The sequence below is a fragment of the Salminus brasiliensis genome, chromosome 24 (genome assembly GCF_030463535.1).
Source record: "Salminus brasiliensis chromosome 24, fSalBra1.hap2, whole genome shotgun sequence".
NCBI classification, from domain to species: domain Eukaryota; kingdom Metazoa; phylum Chordata; class Actinopteri; order Characiformes; family Bryconidae; genus Salminus; species Salminus brasiliensis.
In genome coordinates this window covers 22,056,087-22,071,254 of record NC_132901.1, presented here as the reverse complement: position 1 = coordinate 22,071,254, position 15,168 = coordinate 22,056,087, and the positions used below count along the sequence as shown (strand labels likewise).

At 44.0% G+C, this 15,168-nt stretch overlaps 1 protein-coding gene across 1 annotated transcript in view; it reads right to left on the bottom strand.

Moving 5' to 3' along the window:
* ctnna2 (catenin (cadherin-associated protein), alpha 2) overlaps positions 1–15,168 on the bottom strand; it is a 566,064-nt gene that overhangs the window by 41,143 nt on the left and 509,753 nt on the right. The window contains exons 10-11 of the mRNA XM_072669925.1: positions 3,590–3,682; positions 1,322–1,478 (exon numbers count right to left, since the gene is read on the bottom strand). Coding sequence (XP_072526026.1) covers positions 1,322–1,478; positions 3,590–3,682 — 250 coding nt within the window. The remainder of the gene's footprint in view (positions 1–1,321; positions 1,479–3,589; positions 3,683–15,168) is intronic.

Sequence of the window (15,168 nt, the reverse complement as noted above, 5' to 3'; positions counted from 1 at the left end):
GAGAGAGAGAGAGAGAGAGAGAGAGAGAGAGAGAGAGAGAGAGAGAGAGAGAGAGAGAGAGAGAGAGAATGAGCACAGAGACAGGCAGAGAGATGGAGAATAAAAGAGGGAGAAGAGAGGAGCAGCTGACGCAGGCGTGATGGCGATGGTGGTGGCGGCTGATGATTAGAGGTGGTGGGGAAACAGATGCACCCCCAGGAGTGGAGAGATGGGGAGTGGTAAAGCGAGAGGGATTCTGTAGGTGAAAAACTGCAGCCTCTTTAAAGATGCACACAAGAGCAGACCTCATTAAGCCCTGCGAGCCCACATCACAAAGAGGCTTCTGCATGGCGCTCATTAGCAATGGAAGCTGGAGCCATCACTTAAAAGGAGCTCATTTTGCCAGCCATTGTTGTGAGCGGCTGCAAACATTTCGACTGCATATAGCCTGAAACGCGCCTTTTAATTAGGTTTGATTTAATCAACAGAGTTGACGCAAGACAGGGAGAGGCCTTTTGAATGTTTCGAGACAAAACGGGACATTTTGCACAACGTACAAACAAATAAACAAGGAAGGTCTGGAGCTAAAGATGAAGAAAGTACTTCATTATGAAGGAAATGTGTGTGGCTGTGTGTAATGGGTGCTTCTGTGCATACGATGATATGTCAGCTCATAAATATATATATATATATATATATAAATGGACAAAAGTATTGGGACACCTGCACATTCAATGTTTCTGCCCAAATGAAAAGGCTTTTAATAAAGAGTTGATCCTGCTGCTGTTGGAGTAACTGTCTCTACTGTCCAGGGAAGAAGGCTTTCTACTAGATTTTGGAGAAGCATTGCTGTGAGGATCTGATTGTCTTCAGCACCAAAAGAGCGCTAGTGAGGTCAGGATGTTGGATGATCACCACCACACCTCATCCCCAACTTCCTTGGATGGAGCACCATCCATCATTCCTGAGAACTCTGTTCTTCCACTGCTTCACAGCTCAATGCTGGAGGGCTTTATACTACCCCTCTAGCCCACACCTGGCATTATGCAGCATGGCGCCAACAGTCTTTATGTTTATCTGCTCCAGAGAGTTCTATTCTATTGGCAATACTTATTTTCTCAGGGAGACTAGTGGTGTGCCTGTGCATTTGTGCATCTGTGTCAGCAATGGGGGCAACTGGAGCATTAATAAAGATGCTTTAACAAAACCAAAATAACTTCTGTGTTTAATACCTTTGATTTCAGAAGAGACAATGAACGTGCAGGTGTCCCAATACTTTTGTCCATTAAATGTTTCTCTCAAACTGTGGTGAAAGACTCAAGCTGACTTTTCCCACGGTTACCTGAAACAGAGAGGAAGTCGTCCACGGAGGTGATGTCGTCCACGGCCTCGGTCAGAATGCGCACCTGCTTCTCCCATTGATCTTTGAACACGTCCATGTTGTCCTGGGCCACCTTGCTCTGGGGGCGTGCGGCCAGTGTCAGGGCAGCGTTGATGACCTGTGTAGATGTGACAAGTAGGTCAGGGTGACCAGAAAGACCAGAACATGAGCAGCATTTGGGGCAGGGTAAGTGACTGTCAGTTACCTCTGTATCTCCAAAACGGCAACTTTACAGGACAAGGTAAAAAATTTAATTTTAATAGATCAAATAAATAATAATAATAATAATAATCATCATCAAGCCATTTTGGAGAATTTCTATTGGTCCATTTTTCATTATATTTTGACACAATGTAAAGAACAACCGCTGCCTTTGGATTCAGATAAAATATGAAAAATGACACAAAATAATAAGTATATTTGTATGAAAACTGCACAATTGAAAGGAGGCTGTAGTGCTCTGTTGGGCCGCCTCCGGCCTGGATACAAGATGAGACACGGTTGGGCATGAAGGCATACAGGTTCCCTATGACATCCAGCAGAACATTTGCCAACAGATGTAGCAGCTGGGCCTGCAGATCCTGCACTCTACCTAGGATGCAAAAGCTGGCATCCCAGCTGGTTCCTGGGAAACCCTTATTGCTGCGTATGGGCGAGTTGAAAGCCCTGCCATGAGAGGCAACACGTGGCCGCAAGTGGCCTGCACATATGTGAGCTCCTCCTCTCAACGTCGGTCAGCTGGCCAGAAGGTCTTTGAGTGCGCCGTAGAAGCGTGTCTAGCAGCCAATGATCTCTCTCTACCAAGAGGTACACTACCCAAAAGTAGCCTCCGACAGCCTTTTTTTAATAGGACAGCGGGCGGGGGGTGTCTCTGCTATGCCCTCTTGTGGCAAGACCCAGCGAATAATCATCTTCCTGAGACCTAACTGTGTATGGAAATCTATGCGTGTCTTTGTTAATGAGCGTACATCATAATATACATACATCAAAAGTCTTCTACAGTGCAAGTCCACTGCGAGATATGAGACGCTCTATGCTTTATTTTATGGCTTTATTTGTTTATTAACAGGCCAATACACACTAAATTACTGTTAGCCAAAGATCTCATTTTTATCTCTGTTCCTGGGCATCTCTCACTGTTGTTTCTATAACAGTACCATCATTCTGTCATATAAAAAAAAACAAGCTGTTGCCTATTAAATGTATCTTGCTGTGGAGAGCTGCGCCTGCTTTCTTCTACAGTATGGACTTATGCAAAGCGAAAATGAATAAAAATATTTGGAACATGCGGCCAAGTACATTTGTTCTCAACAGGAGACTTCAGCCCACACTCAGTAAGAGCCTTTCACAATGGCACTCCAGCAGTTCCTCAGGATCCTGATACCATGCATGCTTTCAGAATGATAAAATGAGAGGTATTACGGTTATGCCTTGCTAGAGCATGTCAAATAATTAATAAATAAATAAATAAATAAATAAATAAATAGACTAAGCTTGAAGCCGCTTGTATTATTCACATTCGACAGCTCTGTCCATTTACAGTGCAAGCCTGAAGTGTAAGAAAGCCTTTAGAGTGTCTGACGGGCAACGAGGCGTCTCAAGATACGTTAGATCAGAGGAAGGAGAGCGATCAAACACACCCAAAGCACACTAAACTGCCATAACAAGGGGTCTTCCCCTCCTCGTCTCCTTTCCTCAGCCTTTTTTTTTTTTTCTTTTTTCCCTGACTCCGGCCTAAAAAGGCTGCTACCACCACCAGGCTTAACAGTTGGTACAATACAGACAAAATTATTTCCATTTAATCAATGTTATTTATGTTTATATGAAGAAAAGCTGCTTTATTCCTTTTGTCCTCCTTTCTAACCTCTTAAATCAAATATTGGCTTTTCTTATTACATACATGAATTTTTATATTGCCTATATTAAACCAGCTGTTAAGCCGGGTGGTGGTAGCATCAGGCTCTGTGGCTGTTTTGCTGCCTATCACCAAGATACCTTCAACCCTGCAACCCATCAACCGGACAGCTGACACATGGACACAATTAGGTGTTCCAACAAGGCAAGGACCCCAAAAGGATCCCAATTTTCTGTCTTACTAGCAGGGGATGGCAGGCGACGGCAAACTGGAAATCCCATCTTTTCGCCGGTTCTCATGAAAGACACTGAAAAGAGTTCTAAAGGAAAGGGAAGGTGGAGATGGAGAACAAAGAGGTTCTTCAGGATGTTTACCTGGGGACACAGGCTGTCTATCTGTGTCGCAGCCATGCGCACCAGCTTCACTCCTTCTTCATTGTTGGAGATGGAGCATGCAAGATTGGCCACCTGGGTGAGAGAGAGAGAGAGAGAGAGAGAGAGAGAGAGAGAGATATTGGTGAGATATTGGCTCATCAGGCTGGTTCAAATCCTGCATGACCTTACACGAACAACGAGGCAGTCTCGCCTTTCGCTTGTGCAAATCCTGGCATTTGGACACGAGCAAATAAACCCGCTGAATCACACACACACACACACACACACACACACACACACACACACACACACACACCATACACACACATACACACCAGCCAATCCTCTCCCCCGCTGCTGTTCATGTCTTCAGCTATCAGTAGTGGGGGATTTCATGCCTGGCTTGAGAAGCCAATGTCAGGGCAAAATATGTACAGAGGGTTAGGGCTCGTTCGAGTGTTAGATTGCTATTTGTTATTTGGCTGCATGGAGAACATGGGGTTCGACTACCCAGACCCCCCAACCCCCCACCCACCCCACCCCTTCAACCACCCTGAAACACACATTTTTTTACCCATACACCCATACTGACATTAAGTCAGATTTGAGAAATTCTTCATATTTCAGTACAGTGTAAATATGGCCTAACGGTATAGATGGTAGTGATGCTAAAGAAATCTACTCCGGGATCAGGAGGAATAAAGACTAAAATTATTCACTTTTCCAGACACCAGATTGAAATATGCGGAAACATGTGCTCCCTGTTTCCATGGATACAACATATATAAGGGTTAACTTGACAAAAAGCCCTACAGAAATCAAAAGCTGTTGTAGTAATTACAGTAATGGTGAGAATAGCAGAATATTGTTTAATAGATTGTACAACTTTTGCATATTGTGAACAATATTCTGCCATCCTCAACATTACGCTCATTACAGATGTTGAGTCCTGTACAAAAAACAAAACTGCTGTTGCGGTAATGACCGTAATGCTGAGGATGGTAATATATTGTTTAAAATATGCAAAACTTGAACAGTATATTACACAAAACACTTCCATTCTCAGTATTATTGTCATTATCGCAACAGCTTTTTCCATTTTCATAAAATAATCAAAAGCTGTTGCGGTAATGACCGTAATGCTGAGGATGGTAATATATTGTTGAAATATGCAGAAGTTAATTAGTTAATGAACATAATTAATACATTATGGGTCTTTATTCACTTTTAAGCTCTTATTAAAAACATACACTGTAATTATTTAATAGAAGTGATCACTATTTATCATTTTATTGGAGAAATTTTAAAGTCTGGCACAAAGTAGAAAAGCAGTGATATCTAAAACATTTAATAAATGGAAATCAATGATTTGCTGCACATTTCTGTAACTGTTTATTTTGTAATAAAGTATTTCTGACATGAATTTATAAATTGAGGACATAAACGTTCCACTAATAGAAGACTGTATTATTTATTTATTTTTATTTTTTTTATTTTAGGGCTGAAAGCACTGATTTGATTAGAATTGGAATGCGTACTGGGCAGTGTGAAGCACATGTTAACATTGACCTGGCCTGTCCTTGTCTCTGCCCACCCCTGCATGGAGGCCTGATGTACAGGTGAAACCGGGGCTCCGCTCCGCTCTGAATAATTCAAGTAATAAGTCGGAAGTCGCGAAAACACAATTACCCTGAAATGTCAACGGGCGGCTAATTGGGAGCCGTTGTATTAGTCGCTGCTGATTGGCTGGCCGCACTGCAGTGTTGCAGGGGAGTCATCCTCGTTAGGGCTAAATATCTAGACTGGGCAAAGGTTCATTACAGGAGTGGCAGTGTGTGGCTGAGCCATTAGCGGCATGTATCGATACACAGGCAGCGTCTCATTGTGTAATTAAAGCAGCAGATGGCCGTGCTAAAACACACCGCCTCACCGCCTAATTTACACCAGGCCATTGACAGGGACCCTCCTACCTGAGCTAAACATCGTAGAGTGTGTCTCGCTCAGACTGGTGGAGTGTGAGAGAAATTTCAATAGGTTAGAAAGGCTTGCTACTACACAGGCATATTCAGAGATCTAACTGCAACTATGCAAATCTATAAAGTTCATGGGTATGGATATCATAGCGTTACTGAGCCAGTAGGGTATTATTTTTTATTTTTTACGTTTTCTGATTTCAAATACAGAGATCTACACCCACTCAGATCATTAATTGGTGGTAATAATTAATTGGTGAAAATTAAGTGGTGCTAAAGGTTCCCCAAGTGAGGCCAAGGCTTCTCAACGTCCTGTTAGTGATCATGATTGGCTACAGGTGGTTTCCACATAAAAAGGGTGGTCATACATGGTCATACTAGCTAGACAAGGACCACCCAGGCATAGTCCTGGCCTTAACTGGAAGCTACTGGAACACCAGCATTACTGTCTACAGCCAAGGACTGAGAAGTTGCCACCAGTTCAAGCTTCAAGCTTGAGTGATGTTTGTAGCTGAACACATGGGCAAAGGAAAAAAAAAGCATTCTGGGGGACAGTTTCATTGTCAGGGACTAAAAGTATGTTTGGAGGAGCTTTGAGCAGGCATTCCACCTCAAGAACACTGTACCGACTGTTAAGCATGGTGGTGGGAGCACCAAGCCGTCAGTTCCGGGGCTGGCGTTCCTCAGGATACCTTCAAACGAAACAGCTACACAATGAAATTTGGTCACAAATGGGTGCTCCAACCGGACAATGGCCCCAAAATGATCGCGACGTTATGATCACCGCAGCTATCATGCACATAGCAGTAGGGTACAGGAGCAAGTAACAGTAGTGTGGGTTCTCTAATGAGGTGGGAGAACGATAAGCAATGACATACAAGTCATTTCAGCAATAAAGCAATCCACCTGCCCCCTCCAGCCCCTCTCCTCATCCCACTCATTCATCCTTTCCATCTCCTCACATGCGACACCACGCAGCAGCCAACTGTCCTCAAAGTTTACTCTAATTCGCCGGCATCGCAGGCGGCGCTGTCAAAAAAAAAAAGCTGCTAATAAGCGTGTCAATCCTGTTTGCTAACAATACGGAAGTGGTATTACAAGCAACTGCTCTTGCTTTCTTTCTGACGGGAACGAATGGGATCAGAGCTCAGTGAGGAAGGGGGGGTGGGCTGGAGGGGTGGGGATGTGGCGATGGGGGTAAATTGACAGATGCCTGTTGGCAGATGCCACTGAAGCAGAGGCATATCGGCAGGCGGCCTGTGCTGTTCTTGTGTCACCCGTTTGGGAGGTGAATGGAGGTAAATCGAATCTGCATTAGAGGATCCCTGCTTACGGCCCTCTTCTGCCTTTTTACTCATGACAGCTTTGAATGCCTTGATGGATTGTCTGCCTTTGAGAGTGTGTGAGAGTGTATACGTGTGTGAGAAAGAGCGGGAGGGGCTCTACGTGTCTTGTCTGTCTGTCAGAGTAAAAGGCAAACAAAGGGGAAAAAGAGTGTGTGGTTGGGGCAGAGAGAAGGAGCATAACCTGGTATCTCCAGACTGGCACCCCCTAAACTTAACTCAGTCATTTCTGAGGGTTTTCTATTGCTCTGTTCATCATGATATTCTGAGACATGTACATGTAAAGACGAACAGCCAGATTTATATTAGGTCATAAAGTACCAGTGTTTTTTAGGCTGTATTGTACAGGACAGCCATGCTTCAGTACGTGCTCCTGAAAGTCTAAACGGTTCCTGGCTTGGATGTGCTGTTCTAGGGGATTCATGCTTTGTGTAGAGCATTTCATAGGAGGCTCTTGAGCTATAAAGAACCAGAAGTTGGATTCTCAAAAGCTTTTCTAAAAAAGAATCTTGAGATAAAACACTGAGAGGTTCGTGAATGGGCCTCATCCATCAAAATTCCTTTCTAAAACCCACTTAAGCAGTTTTCACAAAGTTTCTGACCTTGACCAGTGTTTTCTTATTTGGGACTGGTTCACTATGAGGACAATGAGATCCATCATCATAAGAGCAGAGCTGTGAACTATTCTGTGCTTTAAAAACACATCATGAATCGCTGTCTCCTTACTCAAGATATTAACAGAAACATTAAATGTGAGACCCCAGAACGTTGGTAGACTTCAAAGGGTTAAATTAGACATTAATTCTAGTAATTCAGCTACAGAAAGTCTGCATTTTAGAGGTGCAATGTCTTACATTATAAGAGAAATCTGAGCCTACTGTGAGGTTAAGAAAATAAACTATATGGACAAAAGTATTGAGACACCTACTCAATCATTGTTTCTTTTGAAGTCAAGGGAATAAATAATAAATAATAAGTCTCTCTGACTTTCTACTAGGTTTTGGAAGAGCATTGATGTGAGGATTTGATTGCATTAGAGCGTTAGCGAGAACAGGATGTTGGTTGATCACCAGAGGGGTTTATACCTCTCTGGTGCCCACACCTGGAATTAGCAGTGGGTGCAGCTTACAGTAGCTGAATGCAATCATTAGAAGACGGTGTCCACACACATATGGACATATAGTTTATTTAAGAATGTTAAGAAAATGTGACTTACAATGTTACTGGTATTACAGAGGAGGGCCAATGTAGTGTTAGGAGTCTTGCCCAATGACTCTTATTGGTGTAGCACAGCATAGTCACCCAGGCTGGGAATCGAACCCCAGTCTCCCACATGGTGTGGTAGCTCACTGGCAGGTAGTGGTGCTATCTGTTGCGCCACACCAACCACACCGCTTCCTTCTATTCGCTCTCGTGAATGTGGTCCCAGAAGTGCTTCTCACTCACGATTTGAAGTCAACTTTTTGATTACCAGCTGAAAAATAATAAGGGTGAAACCTAAACTAACAAACCTGCAAACCTGTTCCCACCAGGTGAGAACCACCAGAGCAGAGATAAGCAGAAAGTGGGGCGAGTGGAGAGAGTGGGGTGGTGAGCAGAGCTCGGCTCATTTGCAGGTAAATGATTCCCTGAGTGCAGTTTCTGTTGGGAGGGAAGTGCTTGGGCTTTCCCTGCTGCTAAATTCAGCCCTGTTCTGCCCTCTACCCTCCAGCCTGAACACCATCTACCTGCACGTGTGCTGGACCGGAGCCAGAACTGCCCAGCATTCCAAGACTTGATAGCCTGAGCTGGGCAAGGGCCAAGCGGCAGCGTCCAGCCAAAGCGAGTAATTGCAATTATCTAAAGAAGCGCTCCTCCACTGTGGCATGCGTTCTCTTCGCTGTCCAAAGAGGCGGCCGGCGTGAGGCCGAACGGACTGCCAGGCTAATATTCATGAGTTTCCCAGAGAGACATTAAGTGTTGCACTGAAGACGAAAAGATCAGATGGGAGAGTCAGAGAGAAAGAAAGAGGGAGAGAGAGCAGAGATTTTTTTTTGGCCTTTTACAAAAGAACTATTGATTTTTAGGCTTTTCATTTGAGCTCTGATTCCAATGTGTTCTAATGTAGAGAAAGTATCGGCGAAGCTTTTTAGCCGCCTGTCTCATCTTCAGAAGCACTCTAAAAGTAAGCATGTTCACACTGCAAAGTGGTAGAAGATGGTAAAAAGTGCCTGCTATGAAGTCTGCACCGGTAGTCTGCACCGGTAGTCTGCACCGGTAGTCTGCACCAACAGCGGCAAAGCTCATTTTTTACTTAGCCTGTAAAACATTTTATATTTGAATTCCAATTAAAGGGTGAAGCTTTTCTTTTTTGCCTCCATTTGCTTATCATTTTTAAAAAAGTTTCTCCCAGTTTGGGACACTAGGAGGGTAAGGACTTAACACTTCGGTCTCCACTGACACATGCAAAGCCAGTCAGAGCCTCTTTTTAAACCGCCACCATTGCAGCATCACCGTGCAGCTGACACGCTCTCTACACCAGCTAACAGACAGCCTGTGCTGGCCAACATTGATTCAAGAGTGATGAGGGAAGAGAGCGCCACCTACCCATCTGTGGAGAGCGTGGCCAATTACGCTCTAAATTGTGCTCTCTCTGATTCCGGCTGCTGATGGCAAAGCGGCATGGCTCGTGATTTAAACTTGGATGAAGTTTCCGTTGTTTGTGAGCATTAGATAAAGCTCTTATCATTTAATAAAGCCTCAATCAAAATTGAAAGAACTTCGTGGGCAGTTTTTGTGTTGCTTCAACAAAGTCCTATAGCTGGCCTATTCTCCAGCCAGATTCCTCAAAATGGGACAGTGCTCATGCTAAAGGTCATTAGGGTTCTGGCCAGAAAGAAAAGAGCTGATCAAGCCAGATCAACCATGGGGGAGCGGTCCCTTCTTTGGACTCAACCACCGTTTCTGAGGCATTGTTGAGAAGATGATGTGTCCTTGCTTGCTTCTACAAGTTGACCCTATTTTTCTCTTGATTGTATTTTCTTAATTGAGATTATTCTTCTTCTCAAATCACAACAGATTTGGTTTTATTGAGGTTCTGAGTTTCTTGGAAAGCCAAAGTAGTGCTTTTGTGCTTCAGATTTTGTCCAATTACCTCCTCAGTGTTGGCCTTCACCAGTTCCATGTCATTTCTGGTCCTTCAAACCAATCGCAATTCAAAAACATTCACCTGTCTCACAGCACCAACAGTTAACCATTGAAGCTTCATGAGCAGTGCAGGATATCTATCTATTGTAAGGGAGTAAGTAATGATTCAGGCAGTCCTTTAGGAAAGCAGTGCTTTTCTCCAAATGTTAAGAGGAACTAAAAAGACATGAAATAGGTAGAAGGCTAATGTTGAGGAGACAACTGGCCAAAATCTGAAGCACACAAGCACTACTTTGGCTTCCCAAGGAGTCCAGGAACTCAATAAAACCAAATCTATTGTGACTTGAGTTAAGACGAATGACCCAGGCAGTCCATCCTGGCAGTCAGCACTCTTTTACAAGTGTGTTTAGCTGTCCAGTTGCACCATAACGAGCAGAAGGTTGTGAAGACCAACACTGAGAAGATTCCCTGCTGAAATCTAAAGCAAAAAAACAGTACTTTCTGAAGAGCGCAGGTCCAAGTCCAAGAACCCAAATCTATTGTGACTTGAATTAAGAAGACTAATGGCCCAGGTAGTCCTCCTGGCAGCCAGCACTCTTTTCCAGAGGTGTCCAACTGTCCAGTGATGTTATGAGGAGCACAAAAGGCATGGGGTTTGTGAGGGGATAAAAGCTGAAGCACATATGCACTACTTTGGCGTCCCAAGAAGATCAGGAACTCCAAGGAACCAAATCTATCGTGACTTGAGTTAAGAAGAGAAAAGGTGTAGACTTGGTAAAGGCCAAAATCTAAAGCAAAAAAAAACTGTACTTGGGCTTCCAAACCTGTACAGAAACTCAACTGATTCAAATGATCCTAGTCCTGTTAGCATTCAGCACTCAAACTCGTGTTCAGCTGTCCGATGATGTTATGAGGAGCAGAAAAGATATGGATTTGGTTAAGGGCAACACTAAGGAGATGAGGAAAGAAAGAAAGAAAGAAAATAAACACTACTTGGGCTTCCAGAGGAGCCCAGAAAGTCAATAAAAACCAAATCTACTCTAAGTTCAGTTAGGAAAAAATAATGATACTAGTCCTTTTGGCAGTCAGCGCTCTTCTCCAAATGTGTTCAACTGTCCAAAGATGTTATGAGGACCAAAATAACATGGAACCGGTGAAGGCCAACACTGAGGAGATGAAGAAGCCCAGAAACTCAATAAAAACCAAATCTATTGTGACTTGAGATAAAAAAATAATCGTAATCGAAGACAATTAAGAAAAACACAATCAAGACAACAAAGCAAGGACACAACAACATCTCAACAATGCCACAGAGTCCAAAGAAGGGTCCACTCCGCCATTGGGCCAATGGGCGTCTGCATAGTGAAAACGTTCATTGTGAGGAAATTCAGTTTGAATGAATGTAATTTCACTCATTTCACTGATAATTGTTCAGTGTGATGGACCTTCGTTCTTCACCAAGTGTCTGCAACCGTCCAGCGATGCTATGAGGAGCCTTACTTCGCATGGTAAGACATGGTAACTGGATTTGGTGGTGGCTAACCCAGGGGAAGGAACCTGGACAATAATTTTAAAACCTGCTTTACTTATTTATTATTTCCATTACGGCATGTCCATTCTCCAGGTGCTCTCGAAATAACTCCCTTTTGAAGTAAATACTGAACCTTCTATTCTGACCTTTCATTCAACCATCCTCACTTCATCAGCCATTTCCTCACAGGTAGGGCTTTTTGTTCGATCCCATTGTAGGGTTCAACTGTGGCCGCTGATGAACAGGAAAGGTAAAATGGGCAAAAAGTGGGCAAAGAGTGTCATCACCACTAAGTAAGGCATTTTGCTTCCATCGCAGGACATCTCAGAAGAGGAGCGTGGGGGAAGAAAGAGGATAGGATGTTTGCTTGACTGGTTTCAGCTATTCCCAACGCTGGCCCGAGACAGAGCTTAAATAAATCAGCCTGTCAGCACGTCCAGGACGGAGGAGAGCAGCCCGCCGGGGAGGTGCAGGCACAGGCCGCTAAGCACGTCCATGCAAGCGCTTCCCTACAAATCCCCACTGTGTGGTCCCACTTGTAAAAATCCAGAAGGCTCTTTGGCTGTAAACAGGGAGGGTGGGCCGCAACTAATCAGATTTGTAGGTTTAAGTCCAGACAGTTGTACTCTCTTAAAAATAAAGGCTACAAGGCAAGGCAAGTTTATTTGTATGGCACCTTTCAGACACAGTGGCAATTCAAAGTGCTTTACATAATCAGAAAAACACAAAGACATAAAGAAAAAACAGCAGAAATAGACCAACATTTTATGGAGTGAAGAGCTTAAATCCTCTTCTGACAGATTAACTAACACACTCCTTACCTGCTGCTCTGTGAGCCGCCTGCTGCAACACATTTACAGCGAGGCTCTGAGCTAACTATAAGCTAAAGTTGTTCCTCTACCCCGAACTTTCCATTCCACCCTAAATAATGCAGCAGTTGCATTCTGCTGTTGAAATGTACATGCAATGTAATGGCTGCACTTGTTAAGGTGGAATGGAGAGTCAGAATTAGAAGATACCTTTGGCTTCTGTTTTGGCTGCTAACTGGTAAAATCACAGTTTGTTTTGCTCACCGAAATAATGCCACAGATGAACTCTGTCTAGGGAAGTTTTCAACAAAATGAGAAGTTCATCATCTGCTGCAGCTGAGGATCATGTCTAGTAGCCTGTTAGATCCTTGTGTGTGAGCTCGCACTTCTTCACTTTCATAACCACAACACTATGTCACGATTAACATCAGTTTTATAGGCCCTAAAACAGAACCCTGTGGGACTCCACCAGACCAGTTACCAAATAGCCTAATTCACAGTGGGCCCTGCATTAGGATTAACAACTAAACAATAAACCAAGGGTTCCAGGGGTTAATAGCACCTAGAGGACAAAATAATCGGGAACCTTAAAAGCTGATACCTGATAAATGCCTGGATCGGCCCTGGATCACTGGATCAGATTGGGACATCCCTATTATTTGCCACATGGGACTTAGGAGTGCTAAAATGTCAAGCATGTTGTTGGTGTATTCTGGTTTTTGGTATAGAAAAAGACCATGCTTAAAAAATAAATTAATAAAAAAAAACTCATACATAATGAACTTTTTCATAGTAAAATAAACGCTGGAGGGTTAAGACAAGCCTACAGAGAGTGAATCACCTCTTAAAAGCTGGACAATGGCTGCACATTGTTCCCCTATCACTGCCAATCTGCTCATTTGACATTTAGTGGCAGTGCATTAGTCTTTCACACTTTCTTAGACTCGACACTTCTGACAAGTGTAGAGGAGAGTGGATTTGATTCAGTGCTTGGGATTTGTCATGGCCATGGGACCCTACATCCCCTCGCTGGACTGGTGTTATTATTAAAGTCTACCTGTCCTCAGCCTTCCCTTGAGAGAGAAAGAGAGAGGGAATGAGCGCTATGGCATGCTAACACTGGTGACTACCATACTAAGCTGGGTCACAGGGTTCTGCTCTGGAACCTGGCTGTCTTTAGCCCTGGGGACCTCTGTTGGAGTCTACCTCTCCTGTAGTCCTTCAAATTCTCCTTTGTCTTCAGACCAGTGTGGAGAGACATAGAGGAGTCTCTTTAAGAGTGACCAGATTTTGAACTCACTGTGCTGAATTTGGGACACTATTTTCTATACTCTGAAAAACGATGCTGTCTTTTGGAGCCAAGCTACGAACCAACCAACTGTTTAGTAGGCATAGCAGAGCATGCTCTAAGAGAACATTGGAGCTTAGGAAGAACCAAGGATGCTGTTGGGTCAGCCTAATCAAGCACCCTATCTGTCCCAGTCCCAGTTTACGGACACCCCTTCCACAAACGGTCGTAGAGAAGTACTGCCAGGCGTGGGCGAGAGGGGTATAAAGCCCCCCAGCATCGATGGGAATGATGAGCATGATGGTGGTGCTCAATCCAGTACTGTTGGGACAAGTTGCGGAGTTGGGGATGAGGTGAGGTGGTGACTCCAACAACCTGACCTCACTAATGCTTAGGTCGCCGACTGCAATCAAATCCTAACCCTAGCAAAAGACAGGATAAACTCTTTTGATTTCAGAAGAAACAGTACAGTATAGAGTAAGTTGTTTCCATAGGTTTCTGTATCTTTAGGAAAGCTCTGGGAATATCAGGACACTGTGGAGCAGAAGAAAAGCTGGCTGTGCTGATCATTACCTGTGCTAGGATTAAGCTCTGACCAACGGCTGTGATGCCTCAGTCTTCAGTGGTTTTAGGCAAAGGGGTTGTAACAAGCTGAAGAGGACCCTGCGCCTCAGAGATGGCAGCCTCTTAGTAAACAGTAAACTTCTTCCAACCTTCGGAGTCGTGAGTCTTAATCATGCGAGTCATAGGGACTTGCTTAAGAAGTCAGAGTGCGTCTCTGCCACTTCCCTCCACCTAGTTCTCCTGCCAAGAAGCTTATTGCCTGGGAAACCTGCAGTTTGGAGTGTGGCATAATTAAGTGCCTCCCAATCAAGCAGCCAATAAACAAAGCGCGGGCTGAAGCGAGTCAAAGCGAGTCAAAGCCAGCCAAACAAATGAAACAAGAAATCCAGGTTCACGCCATTGCTGTTTACTTGGCCTGTCCTTTGGGCAAATCCGCCAGTCTTCATTGTGGGTGCAGGTTTATGGAGGCTAAAACAACAAGTCTATGATAGCGAGGTGTAATGGGGCTTCTGAGACGGGTGGAACTCGCCACAAATGCTTAAGGCAAAAGGACAAAAGGGCAGCTAATCTACTCATAACCATGCATGCGATTCACTGTACTCCACAGGGGCCTCCTTTAGCACTACTCCACTGATCTTTCCCTTTCTCCACAGTAGCATTTGCATTTCGCTCGACTGTCTCAGAGCAGATTTGCGCTAGATTGGATATTGATCGCTGCATATGTAACGAGAGCGGTTGCATTTCCAAACCGTCGGCTTATTAGTTCGGTTCATTTCTGTTCGACAAGAATTCAGAAACGGTGGAAGGCTAACCAAAGTCATTGGAATTCTAATACAACAGCGAAGACCAATTCTGAGACGGTATTGTGTTAAATGACCTGGGGAGGGGGAAAAAAAGCAAAACCTACCACAAATAAATTAATTAATGGTCTTAAAATAGTCTCAA